At 36.0% G+C, this 23,038-nt stretch overlaps 1 protein-coding gene across 8 annotated transcripts in view; it reads left to right on the top strand.

The window, feature by feature from the left end:
• The window catches only part of RASAL2 (RAS protein activator like 2), a 361,328-nt gene that overhangs the window by 210,795 nt on the left and 127,495 nt on the right, over positions 1 to 23,038 (top strand). Inside the window, exon 1 of one of the 8 annotated variants that reach the window (XM_059412835.1) lies at positions 2,479 to 2,722. The exons of the other annotated variants lie outside the window; for them this stretch is intronic. Coding sequence (XP_059268818.1) covers positions 2,710 to 2,722 — 13 coding nt within the window. The 5' untranslated portion in view covers positions 2,479 to 2,709. Of the gene's footprint in view, positions 1 to 2,478; positions 2,723 to 23,038 lie in introns of those variants that run through there. 8 annotated transcript variants of the gene reach the window in all.

The raw sequence follows: 23,038 nt of genomic DNA, 5'->3' as shown, positions 1-23,038 counted from the left end.
ACCAGGTAACGAAGGGACTTCCAGACAAAAGCAGCAGCACCAAGGCTGGAAGGCATAAAACAGGGAATTAAAAATAGTAATGCATAAAAGATTGCAAAAAAAGATTTAGTGTAAAAATAAAATATGGTATATAAGCCTCTTTGAAGAGTTTTGAATAACAGAGCAACATCATATTTGGGTTTAAGAAAAACTCTTTCCTGTTGTTAACAGTGGTTCTCAGATTTAATCAGGTATCAGAACTCCAAATAGGTAACAGTGCTTTTTGCAGAGCACAGTAAACCATTGTTATAATTAACCTTCATATATATAACCTTCTGAAAATGTCATTTTTGATCTGAGTTTGGAACCATTCTAGGCTTCTTTAAGGTTAATTAACAGTAACAGATTCTAACATTTTAAAATATATTTAAGAAGAAAAACTCACACTTGAGAAAATTGTATATGTGAACCTTTTCTGTCATTTGGGAAAAGATTGCTGTTACTCCGTTTTCTCATCAGAACAGTAGCGAAGCTCAGTAGCATAGTGTGAGACCTACAGCACTGCAGTATATTCAGCAAATGGACAGTCACTTGTGTGGGAAGAACTAGGGAACCATTGTCTGTGACAGCAGGGAGCCCTTGCAGAAAGCCATTTCCAAGGACTCGCTTGCTGTTCTTGACCTAAAATCTCTGCCTTATAACTTATAAAAAGACTATACATATGTTCACTGTCCTTAGTTCTAACTCTTGGGTTGAATTATGAGAATCATGATCTATTTCTTAGAAATAACAAGTAAAATAACAAGTAAAAATAAAGTTCTAACTCTTGGGTTGAATTATGAGAATCGTGATCTATTTCTTAGAAATAACAAGTAAAAATAATTTCAGTGTGCTTTGCACAATTATAAGGTCGATTATAAATGACATTTAGTACTGATAAAGCTGTGTTACCTTTGGGGAGAAGAGCATAGTGGTTGTTGGTTATTGTTTCGTATAGGGCAAGGTGGGATCTGTGGTCTGAAAGTCCTCCTAGTCAGACCCATAGTTTGTTCCTTTCTGTACAAGTTTATTTTTTTTTTAAATTTTATTTATTTATTTGACAGAGAGAGCTCACAAGTAGACAGAGAGAGAGGAGAGAAGCAGGCTACAGAGAGCCCAATGTGGGGCTTGATCCCAGGGCCCTGGGATCATGACCTGAGCCAAAAGCAGAGGCTTCAACCCACTGAGCCACCCAGGTGCCCCTCTGTACAAGTTTTGTTTCTGCCTTTCTTTCTCTGTGTTTCTTACCTGAGTAGCATTAGGGTTTAAAGGAGTAGTTCTTTTGAAGTAGAAATAAGAAACCAAAAGTAAAGGCAGAGGAAAGTGCAATGTTAAAACATTAATGATTTTCAAGGAAGGTGAGACTAGATAATCAAAATCAAATCAGATGGTGTTTAAGGAGACTTTAAAGGGAGAAAAAAGGAAAAAAGACTATACATATGTTCACACACACACACACACACACCTTATGTATATGTATATGTGCATATCTATGTGTATGTATGTATATCTAGATAGTGTGTGAGAGATAGATTACATATAAAATATATACATAAATATAGCTAGATAGAGTATATGTCTTCCCATGAGCTGTTTGTTAAATGGTAGATAAAAGCTTGATCTTATGTTCTTCTCTTGCCTGTCCTGTTCCTCTGTCTGGAGTGGCAGGTGGGATCTGCTCCGTGGTTCAAACTGAATTTTTTAATTGATCAATCGTGACATGCTACCTCAGCAACTGAGCCGCCGCATAATGTGCCCGGTCATCATACCAGTAATGAAGATTACGTCGTTAACTTGTCTTCCTTTCTTGGAATGTAAGGGGAGAACCTTGGAAATATGTCTGATTTCCCTAGAAATATGTCTGATTTTAAAGCAAGTTGAAATGATAACAGAACTGTGATATTATCTATAATTTCATCATATCTAGTTGACGTAAGAATTAAGAACCAGTTTATAAAATTAATTTTTTTCTTTATTTTTAAAATGAAGTTCTAGCTTAAGTGCTGAATGAAGGATTTGGGGATGTAAAATTTTTCTTTTCCCAATTTGAAATATCCTATTGTAATAAAGTGATCTATGGAGTGAATTTAATATATTAATAGGTATATTAGCAGATATATAATTCTTTAAAGACCACACTAGTTGTAAGATATTCACCTGATTTTTGTACTTCAAAAAGTTTATGTTTGATTCAGTATAATAACATTCAAAAATAATCTCTGAAATTTGTATTATTTTTCCTTTTTCTAAAATATGACAGATTTTGAAATACACTGCTTTTAAGGAAAAAAAGAAGTCTCCTCTTAAAATGCAGAGATGCACACATCCATCCTACTGCCTCTTGGGACAGAAAGAAATGAATTTTCTAGCTTGGTAAATCCATTGCTTCCCCTAAAGTAAGTTGCCTGCATCCAGTGCTGTGCTGGAGAGGCGCAGTGAGGACGGAAGGGTGCCTATTGTTTAATGCTCTGTAGCAAAAGAACTGGGGAAAAGAAAAAAAGGCTTGAGTTGACTGGCGTTGGCTCTGGCTTTTCTGCATTCCAAACTGTCTGAGGCACAGAGCGAGAGCAAAAAAGAGAGAGCGTGAGCGCCAGCCAGAGTGAGCTCGGGTGAGGATGGTATACGAGTGTTTTGAGTTTCTGACTGGCATGCCGGAAGGATCATGTTAGCAACACCCAGAAACTTCGCAGAATGCAGACCCCAGGTAAGAGTTCCTCGAGTCTGTCTGAGTCTGAAATTACGTTTGTATATACTTAAAGGGAATGTGGAGGTTTATTTTTATTACACAACTACAGTGACTGCTAACCTTTGTGATTATTGGCTTTAAAGAAGTAGGTTTGTTTTTGTTCCTGTCAGTTCACAGGAATATTGTGTGGAAGCTCTCAGCATTCCAGTACAAAAATCCAGCCTAAGAAGGGCCAGATACATTAAAAGAGCAACGATTATAGCAAAATATTAACAATGCAGCATTTACTTGTTCTTTTAATAATTTGAAGTGGATTCTTATTCTGGATCTTCCCCAAAATTCTCTATGAAATATTACGATGACTGGGAATGGATACAGCTCATTTCTCTTTTAGGGAGACAAAATATATTGACCATCAATAAGAATTTAATACCCTTGCTTGAGTCTTAGAAGCACATAAATAAATCTGTGTCATTCGGAAAGTTCAACAGGTTGGATCTGTACACAACAGTACTGCATTCAGATGAGAACTTGGCCTGTTTTTTCTGCCCAAGGTAGACTTTTAATATCCTTTGCCAATAGATGACAAGTTAGGGACTTTAACCAATTAGCTCCTTGAAAATGAAATCTGAACGAGATTTTAGAGATCATCTATAGGCCAGTCTGTCCATTTTCAATGAGAACCTTGAGGACTAGGGGATCTAGGGCTTGCTCAAGATCACACAGAAACAGAATTAAAATGAGAATCTACATGTCCTCATTTTCAGTTTACTGTTGTTTTCATGGTACCAGATACTTTTAGGGTTTATGTTTTCTCTATACCGTATCTGTTGGCCTCACGTAGCATGAGTTATGACATAAATAGATCAAATGCATTATAAACCTAGATTAAGATCTTATGGGAAAGAGATACTGGTGACTGGATGTTATCAAATCTATATTAATACTGCACTCTTGATCAAAACCAAAAATATGTAACTAAGTATCAGAAAGAAAAAATGGCTTTCAATTAAGGAAAATGCCTATAGTTTGCATTCTGCTTTTATATAAACAATTACATAGCTGTGGCATATTCTGAATATTTGTATATGAAATTAAAATTCTTTCAAATTGACTTTAATTTCTCTTGAAGACTTTAGGACTTAGCAATCTTCTGTATACTTTTAGTCAGCTTTTCTCTAATTTTGTGATTTGTATCTATTTACGGGTAGCAAAAAATCATCCCATATTCAGTGCCTTCTCTGTTTATTTTTCAATGTGAGAGAACGTTTTAAAATTATCCATCCGTTTGGACCACTTGCTTCCTTATCCAAGGTCCAGCTCTGTTTCTCCTCCATTCATAAGGGTCCTCTGTTACTCCCTCTCAAATTGTGTGAGAGAATAACTTCAGTGGAGGAGCTCAAGAGCCACCACAGACAGAGGACATCTGTCTTCATACATTTTCATTTAGTCCCTAAAAAAGGTTGCTGCCTTTTCCATTTTCGTGCAGACCATTGTGGGGTTGAGAGAGGCCACACTATTCTAGGGAGCTAAATAGTAGAGATAGCCACTGTCAAAAGGATCTGTCATGGCTCTTTACAGCTCCTGGGAACAAGTTAGCTCGATGTGGCTATAAGCACAGTGAAGGGACGTGGCCCTTTTGTGTTAAAGCTTGACCTGCTCATTCCAGTTTTCGACAGAGCCTGTGTGGTGATTTACAAGTCTGTGTAGGATGAGCAGTAAGTTGTAAGGAATAGTTTCATTACTGCTCTTGGCTATCGGAAACCAAATTACAAAGTGCATTCTCCACCCAGCAGGAAACAAGAGACTGTTTGTCTTCGTGCAGAGTCCATGCACACTGTTTATAAGAGGACTTGATGACTGTGAGAATGAGGACATAATGCTCTTATCCAGTTAGCAGTATTCATGTTGTAATACACACAGCTTAGATCTTTCTCTTGTCTTTTATCCTTCATGGAGCATGTGAGGGACTGCCATGGTGTGTGTGTGTGTGTGTGTGTGTGTGTGTGTGTGTGTGTGTTTGTGTAATGTTATGTGTGTGTGTGATAGGTGGATAGACAGATAGATACTAGGATGGACATTTGGCTTGAGTGTATTTCTCTACATCAGAAACAGTCATTGGTCATTAATGTAGTGCTGATATATTACTAACTTAACTTGAAAGAAGCTATTTTATTAACCAAACTAACCCTTATGAAACTCACTACCATGCCTTAGAGAGAGAAAGTATTAGAAGGAAACACATATTACTTTTCCTCTCCAGAACACAGTTATAAGATTATGCAGGTTTATGCTGTGTTCAAGCAAAGCAATAATAAGCAATTGTGTGACTGAAGACAATATTTAAATGGGAATAGAAGGGGCGGAGTGAAATGAGTGGTATAAGAAAAGAAACTCTCATGTGGGTATGAAAGAATTCTCTTTGACCAGTGTTTTCTTGAGGCAGACCCCTTTTCTATCTTCTTGGTTTTTCCTTGATATTAATTTCTTTAAAATGTTTTTTTTTCATGAAATATATATACTCTCTCTCTCCTTAGACATACAGTTTTTATACTAAATTTTCAAAAAAGGTAAAGAGCTCTGTAATATAACAGTGGCATTTGTCTAATAAAAGGTTGGCTGTATAGTTGATTAAAACTTTTGTCTCTTTCAAAGGAGTTGCTATTTCTCCTTTTTTGCTTCAGTTTCTTTCTACCTCTTAGATATAATTTTGTGTTTTGTATCCCATTAAAACCGTAAGAATGAAATCTTTTCAAACAAAAGCAAAGATAAAACACAGACCAAGAGCAAGGGCTTGAGGCTGGACATCTAAAATGTTCTGAGTTGTCAAAGTAATTCTTTACTTGTAAAAGTTACCTGATTATTCACTCAGAACTCTGGGAATCCTTTTATGTGTACAAGATGGATGTATTTCCCCTTCTGCTTCATTCTTGACCTTCACTGGCCTCTAGTGAAAAAAAGTGTTACAGTCTGGCTTTGTTCTTTCTGTTCTCTTCTGTTCTTTCATGCTCTCTAATGGTTGTTCGTGTCGGTTCCTGTTTTTAGTTCCCTGTATACCAGGTTTTAGTAAAGGAGTAGGTGATTGTTGTGAAATAAATTTCAACAGCTTCTTATACTTGAGTTGCATAAACTTCCTTCAAATATCTAGTTCTTAGTGAAGAGAGGGGAAAAAATGATTATGTTCTGTTGTTTACTAGTGAACAATTATTTTTTAAAAAATGAGTCATGGGGCACCTGGGTGGCTCAGTGGGTTAAGCCTCTGTCTTCGGCTCAGGTCATGATCTCAGGGTCCTGGGATTGAGCCCCGCATCGGGCTCTCTGCTCAGCAGGGAACCTGCTTCCCCCCACCCCCTGCCTCTCTGCCTACTTGTGGTCTCTGTCTGTCAAATAAATAAATAAAATCTTTAAAAAAAAGTCATGACTCAGCAATATGACTTCTTATAGTTGTCTTTTCTTTTTCTTCTTCTTCCTTTTCTTCTCCCTCCTCCTCCTCCCCTTCTTCTTCTTCTTCTCCTTCTTCTTCCTCTTCTTTTCCTCCTCCCCCCTCCCCCCCCCTCCTCTTTCTTCCCCCCCCCCCCCCCTTTTTTTTTTAAGTGCTTATTGGGATTCAGTCTACCAGATTCCACATTTAATTATGGGTATGATCTCAGCTTGTGTTTGGAAGCCTTAAGCATTGCCAGTGATAATACTTTCTTTGTACATACTTGACAAGTAGGAGAAACTTACTGAATCAGTCATTAAAATTCAGATGGTCTTTATCTTTTCTGGTGTCCTCCATGCCCCTACTCAGACTTTACCATTACAAAGTTAAACACTAAAGAAGGAGCCAGTGAGGAGTTCTTATCAATAATTTGAGTCTCTGGAGACTCCATATTTCTGTCATTCTCAGGTTTACAGTATTTGGGGAATAAATGAATTGCTGAAGCAGCGAGTTGGAAAGTTATTTATGTGCAGTGCTATTCTTTGAAGAAAAAGCTATCTGGTTCTGCTTGCTCTTTCTTATGTCAGGCTTTCCAGCGTAAGGAACTTAAGCTGCCAGGATCTAGCAAGTGTCATTCAAGGATCAGGTGTCACATAGGACAGCCAACCTGTTGGACAGGTTGCTAACTCTGGTGTCTTGCATCTAATTCCAAAGACTGTGGAGTGCCTTTGAAAAATTTTTTAACAGCACTGTTACATAGTTAATGATTTACAGACAATACCTTAGTTAATATGAAGACTAGAAAAACTGGATATTCTTCTACTTTTTAATATTCTGGTTTGAAACTTTTTTGTTAAATTATACTTCAAATGGGTGGTATATAGTTGATTTGATTTCTCATCTGTTGGGTCAGATAGGAGAAAATAAGATGTTTGGGTTTCTACTTAAATAATTCCTTTTTCCAGAAACGCATATAATATAAAATAATTTATCCTCCCCCTCTTTTTAAGAAAAGGAATGATGTGTCAAAGTGAGTACAAGAAGAGCCAGAAAAAAACAATAAGACTGCGTGAATATATAGAAAGATATGGGTTTGTTCAGTCAGAGAACAGGACAAGATACGATAAGTCTCTTAACAGGGAATGATAATCATTGCTTGTATACCAAGAGCTTGTTTTAAAGAGCTCATTTCTTAGAGTTAGCCCAGTATGATTATACAATATTTCTTATTAGCATTTTCTCAAAGTTTGAGAAATAATCATCAAAGAAAAGGTAATAGATTGTTTTCTGCATGTGGTTAGAGGAATAGCATCACATAGTACTTGGTCTGATTTTTTTTTTTTTTAAGATTTTATTTATATATTTGAGAGAGAGAGAGAGCATGAGAGGGGAGAAGCAGACTCTCTATGAAGCTGGGAGCCCGATGCGGAACTCTATCCTGGGACTCCAGGATCATGACCTGAGCCAAACAGTCGCTTAATCATCTGAGCCACCCAGGTGCCCGAGTTGGTTTGATTTTTGTGAGTCACCATTACACAGCTGAAATTTAAGAAGATATTTAATGAATTAAAGTCTTTATTTTATCTTCTGTGGAATTTGCTTACATATACCATAAGATTTTCCTTGAAGCATTTTTTCTCCACTTGAATGAAGTTCAGTGAAATAGCACAGTAGTTTCCTGAAACAATAAATGTTACTCTATTTCACCAGTACCATTATTTTGATTGTAAATATTTACATAGTTATATTTTATTTATAGTTATATATTGCTAAAATTTTGAAATACATTTTTAGTAATTTTATTTTTATTCATTTCCTTCCCTTACAAATGCAGCACTCAGTATTTAAATTTATTGATGATCAACCTTTAAAGGTAAATTTTCAAAAAGTAGGTTTTTTTTTTTTTGTTTGGACTTGGTGTCAACCATTTTTATTAACAAAACTAAAAACATGGTGTCAAACATGACATGCTGAATGAAAACAAATTTCCTTTAGAAACACTTTTTAGCCAATACAAAACCAAAATGTGCTATGCAAAGGGAATTTATTGTAAAGAGAAAAGCAGCAGCCTAATGGACCTAGATTTGTTTGTCCCTTGTGCCTCAGTAGAACTGTTTAGGTAAACCCATGCTGACAGGACTTTATTTCAGGTTTTGTTTTGTTTTGTTTTGTTTTTTGTGGGTGGGGTAGGGTGGGTGTTCTTTTTTTTTATTTTTTTAAAGATGTTATTTGTTTATTTTTTACTTTGGAGAGAGAGAGTACAAGTAGGGGGAGGGGCAAAAGAAGAGAGAGGGAGGAATCCTAAGCAGACTCCACACCTAGTGCAGACCCCGACATGGGGCTCAGTTTCACAACCCTAAGATCATGACCTGAGCTGAAATCAAGAGTTGGACACTTAACTGACTGAGCCACCCAGGTGCCCCAATTTTGTTTTTAAATGGAAAGGTATTTAAAATCGGAGCCCAGCGGTACCTGGGTGGCTTGATCAGTTAAGTGACTGCCTTCGGCTCAGGTCATGATCTCAGGGTCCTGGGATAGAGCCCCACGTCAGGCTCCCTGCTCAGCAAGAGTCTGCTTCTCCCTCTCCCTCTGCCTGCCACTCTGCCTACTTATGCTCTCCCCCTCTCTCTCTGTGTCAAATAAATAAATAAAATCTTTAAAAAAAAAAAAATCAGAACCCAGGCTTTTTTCTGGTCCTTTTAAAGGAAAACCCAACCAATTATTTATTAGTTGTTGTTTTATTTTCAGAAACATATGTTGCTGTGAGCAAACTGCAAAATGTATTTGACAATGAAATTTTAATTAGCAAAAAATAGTGAGCTTCAAGGGTATGACTATTTTATTGCTACATAGTACAGTAATTTATGACAGTTTCCTACTAGGTTTCTTCCAGTGTCAGAAATTATAAACCCATTTTCATTTTGTTTAGTTCTTGAATTAAATATTTAAAGATAGACTTTTTATTTCTCTTTTCTCCTGTCAAGCCCAGGTTACAGGAAAATAGAAACTGTTTTGAGGTTCTTCAGGTTTAATCCAGGTGTTGCTTATGTTATAATTTTCTCTGGCAATCTGAAAAGAGAAAATTTTATTTTATTATTTTTTTATTTGAGTATAGTTGACATACAATATTTTAGTTTCAGGTATACAACATAGTGATTCAACTTCTCTGTGTGTGATACTATGCTCACCACAGTGTAACTACCGTCTGTCAACCTATAACAGTATCATTGACTATATTCCCTATACTGTATCTTTTATTTCTGTGACTTATTCATTCCAAACTGGAAGCCTGCATCTCCCACTCTCCTTCACCCATTTTTCCCATACTCTCTTCTCCCCTCAGCTCTGGTAACCATCAGTTTGTTCCCTGTATTTATAGTCTGATTCTGCTTTTCATTTGCTTATTCATTTGTTTTGTTTGAAAAGAGAAATTTTAAAATTTTATTATCCATTCATTATCTATAACAAACTCCTACACATCAATGAGAAAAAAGTAAGACTTGAATTCCCATTTTACAAAAAAAAACCGAACCAGGTGGCCATTCAGAGTACAGAAAGGTACTCAGTTATTTTAGTTATCAGGGAAACACAAATTTAAACCAAAATGGGATTCCATCGCCTCAGAGTATCTAAAATAAGGAAAATAGAAAATATGAAATGTTGAAAAGAATCTAGAACAAAAGGAATTTTTATATATTGCCGATTATAAGTATTAATTTTATAACTATTTTGGAGCACTATTTGACAATATCTAATTATGCCAAACAATGCTTCATGACCCAGCAATTCCAGACTTATTTATGTGCCAACAGAATGCGTAAATAGGCTCACCAAAAAACCTGTACAAAAAGGTTCATAATAGCCCCATTTGAAACAGCTAAAAAATCAGAAACTACCTATATGTTCATCAGCAGTAGAATGAATAGAATTGTTTGCTTATGCAATGGAATTCTCTAGAGCATTGTCAGAGAACAAACTACTGCTTCATGCAACAGAATAAATCTCACAAATATATGTTGAGCCTGAAAAGTTAGTCTCAAAAGAATATATACACTGTGTGGTTCCATTTATATATAGTTGAAACTCATCAGAGGTGATAGAAGTCAGGATGGTGATTATCTGTATGGCGTAAGGACTAGAAAAGGGTATATATAAAGGAGGTATTTGGTTGCTGACAATGTTCTGTTCTGTTTTGTCCCATTTTGTTTAACCCCAATGCTTGTTATTGGGATGAGTTACATTTGAGAAAATTTATTAATCTGTATTCTCATTATTTATACACTTTTCTGAGTGAATCTTATACTTTAGCAAAACGTTTGGGAAGAGATATTGCTGTAATTTCTCCATCTTGATTTTTAAAAATCCAAAAAACAAAACCTTCAAACTAAGCAAACTTCTAAGATGTTGATATTCTTTGAAAGTCCTTTTTGTTTATATAGGGGATGAGGAATGATACTGTGTTCATTTTCATATTGAAAGTCGTCTATGTGTACAGTAAAGGACTTTACATTTTGGGTCATTTAAAGGATTGGATGGTGAAGGTATCTGAGAGACCAGACTTGCATGTACATCTTCAAAATGAAATTGCACTATGTAAATCGTAGGTTTTTTTTTTTTTTGCGAGCTCTGAGTGTATAATATAAAACACTAATTTTCATATGTCATGCCTCAATTAAAAAATATTTTATAATAAGGAAGGGGGAGGATAGTAGAGTAGGAGGATCTTGAGCTCACTTCCTCCCATGGACACATCAAGGCTACAACTAAATATAAAGTAACTCACTCTGAAAATGACCTGAAAACTAGCAGAACAGCTCTTCCACAGCTATAGAATAAAGAAGAGCCATGTTGGGAATAGTAGGAGTAGAAGAAACACAGTCAAATCCCTGGCACAGTGACCCACAAGCTGAGGGGATATCCCAGGCATAGAATATCCTCCCTGGAAAGTGAGGGGATCAAGCCCCATATTGAACACCCCCAACCCTGAGAATCTGCACCAAGAAGATGAGCTCCCACAGTGTTTGCCTTTGAATATTAGTGGAGTTTAACTCCAGAAGAGGCAGAGGGCTCTAGGAAACTGAGACTCCACTCTTAAAGGGCCAGCACATTATATCACCTGGTTCAAGACCCAACACAGAGGTGGCAGTTGGAAAAATCACCTGGGTTATACATGAAGGTTTACTGACGAATTTTAGGACATGTGCTGGAGGTAAGGGATCAATCGGAACTTTCTCCAGGAATAGAAATGCTGCTTGGGCACCATATTTCTTGCTCCCTGTTATTCTGGCTGGATGCTGGCAGGAGTCAGTTCTGACACTCTTCTACTTTGCTAGCATCACTCACCCCGCTCTGGCATTCCCCTATGTACCTGCCCCACCTAACCTGCCTGCCCTGGCAGATGCCCCTCAAAAGTGACTCCAACCCTACCACACCTAGCAGGCAGCCTCAGCTGGGACCAGTGTCCTCCCCAAAGTGATTACCTCTCCACCACATCCAGTGGACAGCCTCAGCCAGAACTGGTGTCCCTCCAATGCTACTCCTACAGAGTGGGGGTGGTGGCCAGTCTCACCCACTAGCACACCTGCAACATGTGCAGCTGGCTGAAGATCCAGCACACCCACAGCTCTCCCAGCTCAATCACAACAGGAGGGCTCAGGCAGCTGACACAAGGGACACCCCTGGAATTCCTAGTTCTGATGGTCATGAGGCAGATGCCTTCTATATAAGGCCACTGGTTTTAAGACCAGGAGACATAGCTGATCTATGTAATACATAGAAACAAACACAGAGAATCAACTAAAATAAAGAGACAGAGGAATATGTTCCAAAGGAAAGAAAAAGACAAAATCTCAGAAAAATAACTAAAGAAAACAGAGGTAAGCAGTCTATCTAATAAGGTGTTCAAAGTAATGGCCATAAAGATTCTTATTGAAATTGAGGGAAGAATGGATGAGCTCAGAACTTCATCAAAGAGAGAGAGAAATATTTAAAAATAACTAATCAGAGCTGCAGAATAAAATAACTGAAATGAAAAATAAACTTGAGGGAATCTGCCACAGATTAGAGGATGCAGAAGAACAGATTAGCAGTATGGAAGTCAGGGTAGTGGAGTTCACCCAAGCTGCACAACAGCAACAAAAAAGAATTTTAAAAAATGAAGATTGGGGGGCACCTGGGTGGCTCAATGGGTTAAGCCTCTGCCTTCAGCTCAGGTCATGATCTCAGGGTCCTGGGATTGAGCCTATATCGGGCTTTCTGCTCAGCAGGGAGCCTGCTTCCCCCTCTCTCTCTGCCTGCCTCTCTGCCTACTTGTGATCTCTCTCTCTCTCTCTCTGTCAAATAAATAAATAAAATCTTTTAAAAAAAAATGAAGATTGGTTATAGGTCCCCTGAGAGACAGAATCAAACATACAAACATTTACATTATAGTATTTCCTCCCAGAAGGAGAAAAGAGAGAGAAAGTGGGCCAGAAAACTTACTTGAAAGAATTACAGCTGGAAACTTCCCTAATCTGGAAAAGGAAAGAGACATCCTGGTCCAGGAAGCACAGAGAGCCCCAAAAAAGATGAACCCAAGGAGGTTCAAGCCAATATAAATATGATGAAAATGTTGAAAATTAAAGAGAGAATTTTAAAAACAGCAAGATAAAAGCAAGTAATTATGCACAAGAGAATCTTTAGGGCAACAAGAGGAAAGCAAATGGTTACATACAAGCCCATAAGGCTATCACCTGGTTTTTCAACAATAACTTTGTAGGACAGAAAAAAAGTGGCTACCAACCAGGAATATGCTGCCCAGCAAGGTTATTATTCAGAATTAAGTGAGAGATAGTGAGTTTCCCAGACAAACAAAAGTTAAAGGATCATCACCACTAAACTGGCCTTACAAGAACCGTGAAAAGGACTTCTTCAAGGAAAAAACAAAGGTCTATAATTAGAAATAAGAAAATGATCAATGGAAAAGATTTCACTGGTAAAACCAAATTTACAGTAAGGGTAGTAAGTAGATAAGACTTAAAAAGCTAATATGAAGGTTAAAATGTTAAAAGACAAAAGTACTAAAATCAATAATATATACTAAAATTGGTCAAGGGAAACACAAAACAAAAAATATACAATATAGTATGCATAAAATGTGGAGGGGAGAAGTAAAAATGTGGTGCTTTAATGTGTTCAAACTTAAGCAATCATCAACTTAACAGACTTCTGTATATACACAAAAGATGTTACATATACACAAAAGATGTTACACATATGAACCTCATGGTAATCACAAATCAAAAACTTAGATACACAAAAAATAGAGTGGAATCCAAACATAATACTAAGAAAGCCATCAAATCACAAGAGAAGAGGCAAGACATGATAGGACCAAAGAAGAGCTACAAAAACAACCAGAAAACAATGAACAAAGTGGCAGTAAGTACATACCTATCAATAATTGCTTTAGATGTAAATGGACTAAATGCTCCAATTAAAAGACATATCATAGCTGAATGGATTTAAGGGGGAATAAAGACATCTTTATATCCTGCCCACATGACACTAGCCTCAAACTTAATGGCACAGACTAAAAGTGAAGGGATCAATCCAGAAAGAGGATGTAACAATTGTAAATATCTATGCACTCAACACTAGAGCACATAAATACATGAAGCAAATATTAACAGATATAAAGGGACAAATTGAGAGTAATACAGTAATAGTAGGGGATTTCACCCCACTTACATAAATGGATGGATCACCCAAACAGAAAATCAGTAAGGAAACAGTGGCTTTGAACAACACATTGGACCAGATGGACTTAACGGATATATACAAATCATTCCATCCAAAAATAATAGAGTACACATGCTTCTCAAGTGCACATAGAACATTCTCCAGGATGGATCACATGTTAGGTCACAAAACAAATCTCAATAAACTTAAGAAGATTGAAATAATGTCAAGCCTATTCTCTGACCACAATGTTATAAAACTAGGAATCAATTAGAAGGAAAAAATTGGGGGGTGGGGGGAAATAACATGCGCAGGCTAAACAAATAACCAGTAGGTCAACAAGGAAGTCAAAGAAGAAATTTAAAAATAAGTAAATAAATAAATGTAGACAAATGAAAATGAAAACACAACAGTTCAAAAACTTCGGCATGTAGAAAAAATAGTTCTTAGAGGGAAATTTGTAGGCTACCTCAAGATAATAGAAAGAACTCAAATAATCTAACCTTACACCTAAAGGAACTAGAAAAAGAACAAAGTTCAAGTTAGTAGAAGGAAGAAAATAATAAAGTTCAGAAATAAATGAAATAGAAACTGAAAAAATTAGAAAAGACTACGAAACTAAGAGTTTCAGGGTAGTAGAGATCACTTTTTTCTTTGAAAAGAAAAACAAAATTGATAAACCTTTAGCCAGAATCCTCAAGAAAAAAGAGCAGACTCAAGTAAATAAAATAACAGATGAAAGAGGACGAATTACAACAGATAACACACAAATACAAATGATTAGAAGAGACTATTATCAAGAATTATATGCCAACAAATAGGATAACCTAGAAGAAATGGATAAATTCCTAGAAACATATAATTTCCCCAGACTGAGTCAGGAAGAAATGGAAAATCTGTAAGAATAAAATTGAATCAGTAATCAAAAAATTTCTAACAAACAAAAGTCCAGAATCAGATGGCTTCACAGGTGAATTCTACAAAACATCTAAAAAAGAGTTTACTATTTATCCTTCTCAAACTATTAAAAAAATAAAAGAGGAAGAAAGGCTTCCAGATTCATTCACAAGGCCAGCATTACCCCGATACCAAAGCCAGACAAAAACACTACAAAATATTGCAGCCTAGTATCCCTGATGAGCACAGATGAAAAAATCTTCAACAAAATATTAACAAACCAAATTCAGCAATACATTAAAAGGATCACTCACAGGGTACCTGGGTGGCTCATTCATTAAGGATCTGCCTTCGGCTCTGATCATGATCTCAGGGTCTTGGGATCAAGCCTGGCTCCCACTCCCCCTTCTTGTGTTCCCTCTCTCACTGTCTCTCTCCCTCTGTCAAGTAAATAAAGAAAATCTTAAAAAAAAAAAAATAAGTAAAAGGATTGCTCACCAGGATCAAGTGGGGTTCATTGCAGGGATTCAGGGATCATTCAGTAACCACAAGTACAATCAACATGATATACTACATTAACAAAATGGACAATAAACGTCATATGGTATTTCAGTAGACAGAGAAAACACATTTGACAAAATTCAACATCTGTTCACGGTAAAAACTGTCAACAAAGTGGGTTTAGAGGAAACATACATCAGCATAATAAAGACCATCTGTGACAAACCCACAGCCGACATTATACTTAATGGTGAAAAGTTGAACGCTTTTACTCTGAGATCAGGATTAAGACAAGGATGTCCACTATCTCCTCTTTATATTGAATATAGTGGAAGTCCTCCTACCCACAGCAAGCAGACAAGAAACAGAAGTAAAAGACAGCCAGATTGGTAAGAAAGAAGTAAAACTGCCACTATTTGCACATGACATGATGCTGTAGAAAACCCTAAGATTCCGCCAAAAAACAAAACAAAACAAACAAACAAAAACTATTAGAAGTAATAAATGAATTCAGTAAAATTACAGGATACAAAATTAATATACAGAAATATGTGTCATTTCTATACACTAATAGCCTAGGAGAAAGAGAGATTAAGAGACAGTTCCATTTACAACTGCATTGTAAAGAATAAAAAACCCAGGCATAAATCTAACCAAGTAGGTGCAAAACCTGTACTGAAAACTATCAGACATTGATGAAAGAAATTGAAATGACAGAAACAAATGGAAGGATAGCCTACGTTCATAGATTGGAAGAATTAGTATTATAAAAATGTCCATATTACCCAAACCAACCTATAGATTCAATGCAATTCCTACCCGAATACCAATAGTGTTTTTCACAGAACAAAAACAATCCTTGAATAAACCACAGCAATCTGGAGAAAGAACAACAAAACTGAAGGTATCACACTCCCATAATGAATGATGTGGGAAAACTACCTGCAAAAGCTACCTGCAAAAGCATGAAACTGGACCACTTTCTTATACCTTATACAAAAATAAAGTCAAAATGGATCTAAGACCTAAATGACCTGAAGCCATAAAAATCCTAAAAGAAAACATAAGAGTAAACTTTCCAGCAGCAGTCTTAGCAGTACTTTTGTGGATCTGCCTCTTGAGGCAAGGGAAACAAAAGAAAAGACACATAGTTGGGATTCTATCAGACTGAAAACCTTTTACACAGCAAAGGAAACCATCAATAATATTAAAAGGAGGGGCGCCTGGCTGGTTCAGTCAGTAGAGCATGCAACTCTTGATCTCAGAATTGTTAAGCGAACCCTCTGTTGGGCATAGAGGTCACTTAAAAAATCTTTAAAAAAATACAAAAAGGAAATCTGAGAGAAGATATTTACAAATGAAACATGTGATAAGGGTTTAGTATTCAAAATATATAAAGAACTTACACAACTCAACACCATAAAAACAAATAATCCAATTTAAATCTGAATAGAGGACCTGAATAGACTTTTTTTTAAAAAAAGATAGGCACATGAAAAGATGCCCAGAATGACTAGTCATCAGGGGGAATGCAAATCATAACCACAGTGAAACAGTACTTCACACCAGTTAACAATGGCTAATATAAAAAACCAAGAAATAATGTCTTGATGAGAATGTGGAGAAAAGGGTAGAATTCCATGACTGTTGGTGGGAATATAAATTGGTACAGCTGTCATAGAAAAAGAGTATGGAGTTTCCTCAAAGGAATAAAAATAGAAATACCATACGATCCAGTAGTTCTGCTTCAGGGTATTTACCCAAAGAAAATGAAAACACTATATTAAAAGGATATATATAATACCTCTGTTTTAATTGCAGCATTGTTTATAATACCCAAGATAGGGAAGCAATTTAAGTGTCCATCCATAGATGAATGGATAAAGGAGATGTGGTGTATATATGTAAAATAGAATATTACACCATCATAAGAAAGAATGAAATGTTGCCATTCACTTAAGGGGTATTATGCTAAGTGAAAGAATACAAATGGAGAGAGCAATAATATATGAAATATATGATTCACTTATAGAATCTATAAAACAACACAACAAGAAACAGACTACAAGAAACAGACTTGGTTATCAGAGAGGAGGGTTGGGGCAAAGGCAAAAATAGGTGAAGGGGATTAAGAGGTACAAATTTCCAGTCATAAAATAAATAAGTCATGAGGGTGAAAAGTACAGCATAGGGAATATAGTCAATAATATTGTAATAACTTTGTGTGGTAACAGGTAGTAACTGTACCTACCATGGTTGAGCATTTTATAATGCATAGGATTGTCAAATCACTGTGTTATACATCTGAAACTAATATAATAATAGATGTCAACTACACTTAAATTGAAAACAAATAAATTTTGAGGCACCTGGGTGGCTCAGTTGGTTAGGTGCCTGCCTTTGGCTCAGGTCAAGATCCCAGAGTCCTGGGATTGAGCCCCACATTGGGCTCCCTGCTTAGTGGGGAGCCTGCTTCTCTCTCTCCCTCTGCCTGCTGCTCTGCCTGCTTGTGCTCTCTCTCTTTCTGTCTCTCTGTCAAATAAATAAATGAACGAAATCTTTAAAAATGATTTGAAAATTTCTTATAGTAGTCATCTGTTTTATATGACTGTATTATATATAAAGATAAATGTGTACTCAGGCCAAGCACATTAATTTTTTTTGCATAGTTATTAGCAAGTTTATGGTACAGATTTAACAAGGGTTTTCCATACTCTTGGCTTTAATAATCATTTTGCTTTAAAGACATATTTTTGTTGTTTTAAAGGACACATGATTACTTATAATATTAGAAGAAAAAGAAAACACATTAAAACAGCTTTTTTACCACTGAAATGTGGAAGTATCCAACACAATAAATGGAAGGTACTTAATAATAAATGTAATTTCCTTCTTTTTCTTTGCAAAAATGCAAACATGATGTACTCTTGAACATGTCTTTCTTCTCAGATAAACTGTACCCCTCCATCCTATCCTTCCAGTTCTATACTATTAAAATGCAAGTGTTTAGTTCTATTTCTGGATTCATTTATAAACAGTTTTCTCCACTAGATCCTCATATCTCTGCTGTTTTACTCAAACTCAGTATTTTCATGTTAGTATACCTCATTAATTGTTTTCAATCACTATGTAACAAAGGACCACAGGCTTAATGACTCACAACAGCACACGTTTATTGTCTCACAGTTCCTGCAGATCTGAATTCCAGGCAGAGTGTAGCTGGTTGTTTCGTCAGAGTATCACAAGGTCAAATCCAAGATATCAGCCATACTGCATTCTCATCTAGAGCTCAGAGTTCTCTTGCAGTTGTAGGACTGTGATCCCTTTTTTCTTGCTTGGTATCTTCTAAAAACCATTTATAGGCCTCATTGACACTCTCAAAATATGGCAGCTTACTTCTTCAAAGCCAGTGAGAGAATTTTACTCTAGTCTGCAGTGATGGAGTCCAATAGAACATTGCATAATCATGAGAATGACTATACCATTATCTTTGCCATATAATGTAACCTAATCAAGTATGGCTAGCCATAAGAGATCCTAGAAGCACCAAGCCTTTGTACAAGTTTCTTCTTCTTCTTTTTTTTTTTTTTTAAGATTTTATTTATTTATTTGACAGAGAGATCACAAGTAGGCAGAGAAGCAGGCAGAGTGGGTGGTGGGGGGGAAGCAGGTTCCTCGCTGAGCAGATAGCCCGGTGCGGGACTCCATCCCAGGACCCTGAGATCATGACCTGAGCCGAAGGCAGAGGCTTAACCCACTGAGCCACCCAGGCGGCCCTGTACAAGATTCTTAATTGTGTTTTTTGCTTCCCTCACAATTGAATGCAAACTATTCCATTGATGTTAATGATACTCCAATTCTAGCATGGTTAATAGTTCTCATCTTTGGGGTGCCTGAGTGGCTCAGTCGGTTAGGCATCTGCCTTTACCTCAGGTCATGATCCCAGCATCCTGGGATTGAGCCCGACATATGGCTCCCTGCTGCTCCCTGCTTCTCCCTCTTCCTCTGCCAGCCACTCTCCTGCTTTTCTTCGCTCTCTCTCTCTCTGTCAAATAAATAAAATCTTTTTAAAAGCCCAGTTCTTGTCTTTATTTCAATTAAATTATATTTGTTTCATGAAACCCATGCTTTTTTTGTGATATCAACGTTTTTGTATTCAATTTGTCACCCATTTAAAATAAAATAATAGAAAATACAAGTGTTTAACTGTGCTAATGCCAAATTAACTGTTGGTGAACATGTGACCCACCTCCTATTCATCATCAACTAATGACAGTCCTGAATTTTAAAAAAAAATGAATTAAAAAGTTGAAGGCCTACTGATTCTCAAATTATTTTTTTTTAAAGATTTTATTTATTTGTTTGAGAGAGCGAGAGAGAGAGAGAGCATGAGTAGGGTCAGAGAGAGAAGCAGACTCCCCATTGAGCAGGGAGCCTGATGCGGGGCTCAGTCCCAGGACCCTGGGATCATGACCTGAGCCGAAGGCAGACACTTAACCAACTGAGCCACCCAGGCCCCCCTTTTCTCAAATTATTTTGCTGTTAAAGAAAGATCACTACTCTTAAGAAGTCCACTAGGCCTATAAAGATGTTACATATTTTCACCATCATGATCGTTTCCTGCCCATTTTCCATTCTGCCCTCCAGTTACAGACCTTTACAAATGCCTTTCATTTGTAAAGTTACAGACCTTTACAAATGCCTTTCATTCTTGACAAGTTGTGTCACTCATCTTTCTAAATATTTACTTTTATTTATTTGCTATTAGATTATGAACTAATAAGCCAATTACTTTTTGAATTCTGAATATGCTTGGTATGTTGCTGTCTTAAATACTCAGCAACAGAAATAGCTGTCCACAGTCTCCATGTATAGTTTTAAGTCCTGGAAAGTATCTCTTAGAAGCACTGAGGAAAAACAAAGACACAGATAATAGAATTTCTAGTGAAAAATTCTATATAAATAAAGGTAGAAATATTAAACCATATGCAAATATTTAAGGGTCATAGTAGATAAGCTAATATGTAATGCCGTATTATGGTTAAGAAAACAGTGGGGATACCCTCATGCATAATATAAGCATTAAATATTTAAGAGATGTTAAGTAACTTTGTTTTAGTTTACAGCCCCTATTAGAGTATTGTGGTCTTTTCTGTGTACTGTATCTAAGAAATTTTGGTTGTTTTGTGATGGAAAGCCTAGAAAATAAGACTCTGAAGAAAACTTAAAGACATTGAGATGGTTCAGCACGAAGAACAGAAATACAGAGCTTGTATAAAACAGCCACCAAATATTTACCCTATTCTTTAAGGGAGGTAAAAAGAGAATGTGGTAGTAAGTGGAATCTGCGTGACATAGAAAGAACAGATATATAGGTTTTGACTCAAAAACTAGGAGTCTTAGGATCTTGTTTGTGAGACATCATAACTAAGATAAATTTGTGTGTTTCCTGAGTTCAAATGAATTGTATTTGAAGGCCAAAGAAATTAATTGAATAAAGGATCAAGTTCATTGCTACCCTGATTATATATAATTTTATAATCTATTACAATAGTAGAATTTTTTATTTGGGTCTATTTTAAATTGAATCTTAATTAAAAAAATAATAATAATAGCTGCTGCTTGTAAAAAATTTAAACCAAGCCCAGGTATAAAAGCTCTTCCTTCCCTTACACTCCAGGAATTGTTATTTTCTGCATGTGTAACTACAATTAACAATTAATATTTATCTTTCCAGATTCTGCATGTGTGTGTGTGTGTGTGTGTGAGAGAGAGTAACACATGAGTATAGATATTTTTTTCTGGGTTTTGTTGTCAGTAGAATCAAACAGTACATGTAGTTCAATTTGCGTTTTTCACTGCAGAATCTACTGTACGCTCTTTGTTTTGGTAAGGGTGGGGAAGGGTTTCTGAATAATCCATTGAAAGCAACTAAGTGGAATAAATATATATATTTTTAATCTGTCTTCCTAAAAGCATTAAAAAAACCACTTCTAATAATGCAGGGTTCAACAAAGAGTCATAATGGAAGTTAGAAAATATTTTTAACTGAATGATGATAAAAATATTAGGTGTCAAAACTTGTATGATTCAGCTAGAGTAGAACTTGAAGTTAGAAAAATAGCACGACAGTAAAAACAAAAACAAAAACAAAAAAAACAGAAGTTAGAAAAGAAGGGTAAGAATAGGAATGAAATCAAACATGCAGTAGAGAAAATCAACAGTTAACTGAAGAGGCGTAAAATTGACAAACCTGGCAAACTGATCAAGAAAAATACAATTATCATCAAGAATGGAAAAGGGTACATTGCTATTGCATACAGTAAAAGTATTTACAAGATATTATGAACAACTTTATGAACATGAATTTTAAAATCAGTTGAGATAGTAAAACTTGTAGGGAAATACAACTTACTGAAACTGATATAAGAAGTGGCAGAACACCGAGGCACCCGGGTGGCTCAGTCACTTAAGTATCTGCCCTTCAGCTCTGGCCATGATCCCAGGGTCCTGGCTCCCTGAGGGTCTACAAGTCCCTTCTCCTTCTCATCCCCCTCATGCTCACACTCTCACTCACTCTCAAATAATTTTTTTAAAAAGTAGTAGAATACCCCCAGACTCCTATATCTATTATAGAAATTGAATCTGTGATTAAGATCTTATCCACAGAGAAAGTTCGTGCTTAGCATGCAGTCTGCTTAAGACTCTCTCACCCTCTCCCTCTGCCCTTGTCTACCCTCCCAGCAGCCCCTCACCCATGCTTGTGTACTCTTTCAAATAAATAAGATCTTTTTTAAAAAAAAGGTGAGATAATCATGTAGTAGAATACAGGAATGAAAATGAAGAAACTATAGTGACATACAACATTATCAAATCTTAAAAACATAATCTTGAGTAAAAGAAACCAAATGCAAAAATACATATGTTGATTTTTTATACCATTTATGTAAAATTCAAGAGAAAATAAAAGTATGTATTGAGGGATACACATGTGGGTTTTAAAACTATTTTTAAATAGTTTTTATATTTTAGAACTTTTAAAAACTATTTAAATCTATTTTAAGATAGAAGCAAAGAATATTTACCATAGAAGTCAGGGTTGTCATTATCTGCAAGGTGGAAGGAAATGGATTGAAATCAGGAAAGGATATTTGGGATAATAGGATATTATGAGTTATTGGCAATGTTCTCATTTTTGTTTTGGTAGTATTATAACTCATTAAACTCCATAGTTATGTTGTATGCTCATTTCTGTCAGACATTGTATTATAAAAGAAGAGAATATATTGAAGACCTCAATTCATTTCATTACATCTATAGATTTTTCAGGGCTGCATATTATTTCATTGTAGATTTATCTGTTTCCTTCCTTTTGAACACTTAGTGTTTTTAGTTTTTGCTATTACCAACTTTGTGTTAAACATTTTGTACATATGGTCTTCGTTCATTGTGCTGATATTTCTGTAGGACTGGTTCTTAGAAACAGAATCAAAGGTAGTTTGCATTTCCTATTTTGGTAGACACTATAAAATAGCCTTACAAATTAATTCAGGATGTCTTTTTTGCTATTTGAAGCTTTTAATTTTTATGATTTTCAGTCTGTCTTTCTTTTCCATTGTAATTTCTGGCTTTTGTGAGATGCTTAGAAAAGCCTTTCTTAATTTAAGATAAGGTCTTTATCTGGAATTTATTTTTGGCTTTGTGAAACAAGATTTTTTTCCACTGTATAGTCAGTTGTCGCAACACCTTATACAGAATAGTCTATTCTTTCCACACTGATTTGAAAGGTATTCTTT

This window comes from Mustela nigripes, chromosome 10 (assembly GCF_022355385.1).
Source record: "Mustela nigripes isolate SB6536 chromosome 10, MUSNIG.SB6536, whole genome shotgun sequence".
Lineage (NCBI taxonomy): Eukaryota > Metazoa > Chordata > Mammalia > Carnivora > Mustelidae > Mustela > Mustela nigripes.
Note: the sequence above shows the minus strand (reverse complement) of the source record. Positions and strands in the feature narration are given on the sequence as shown.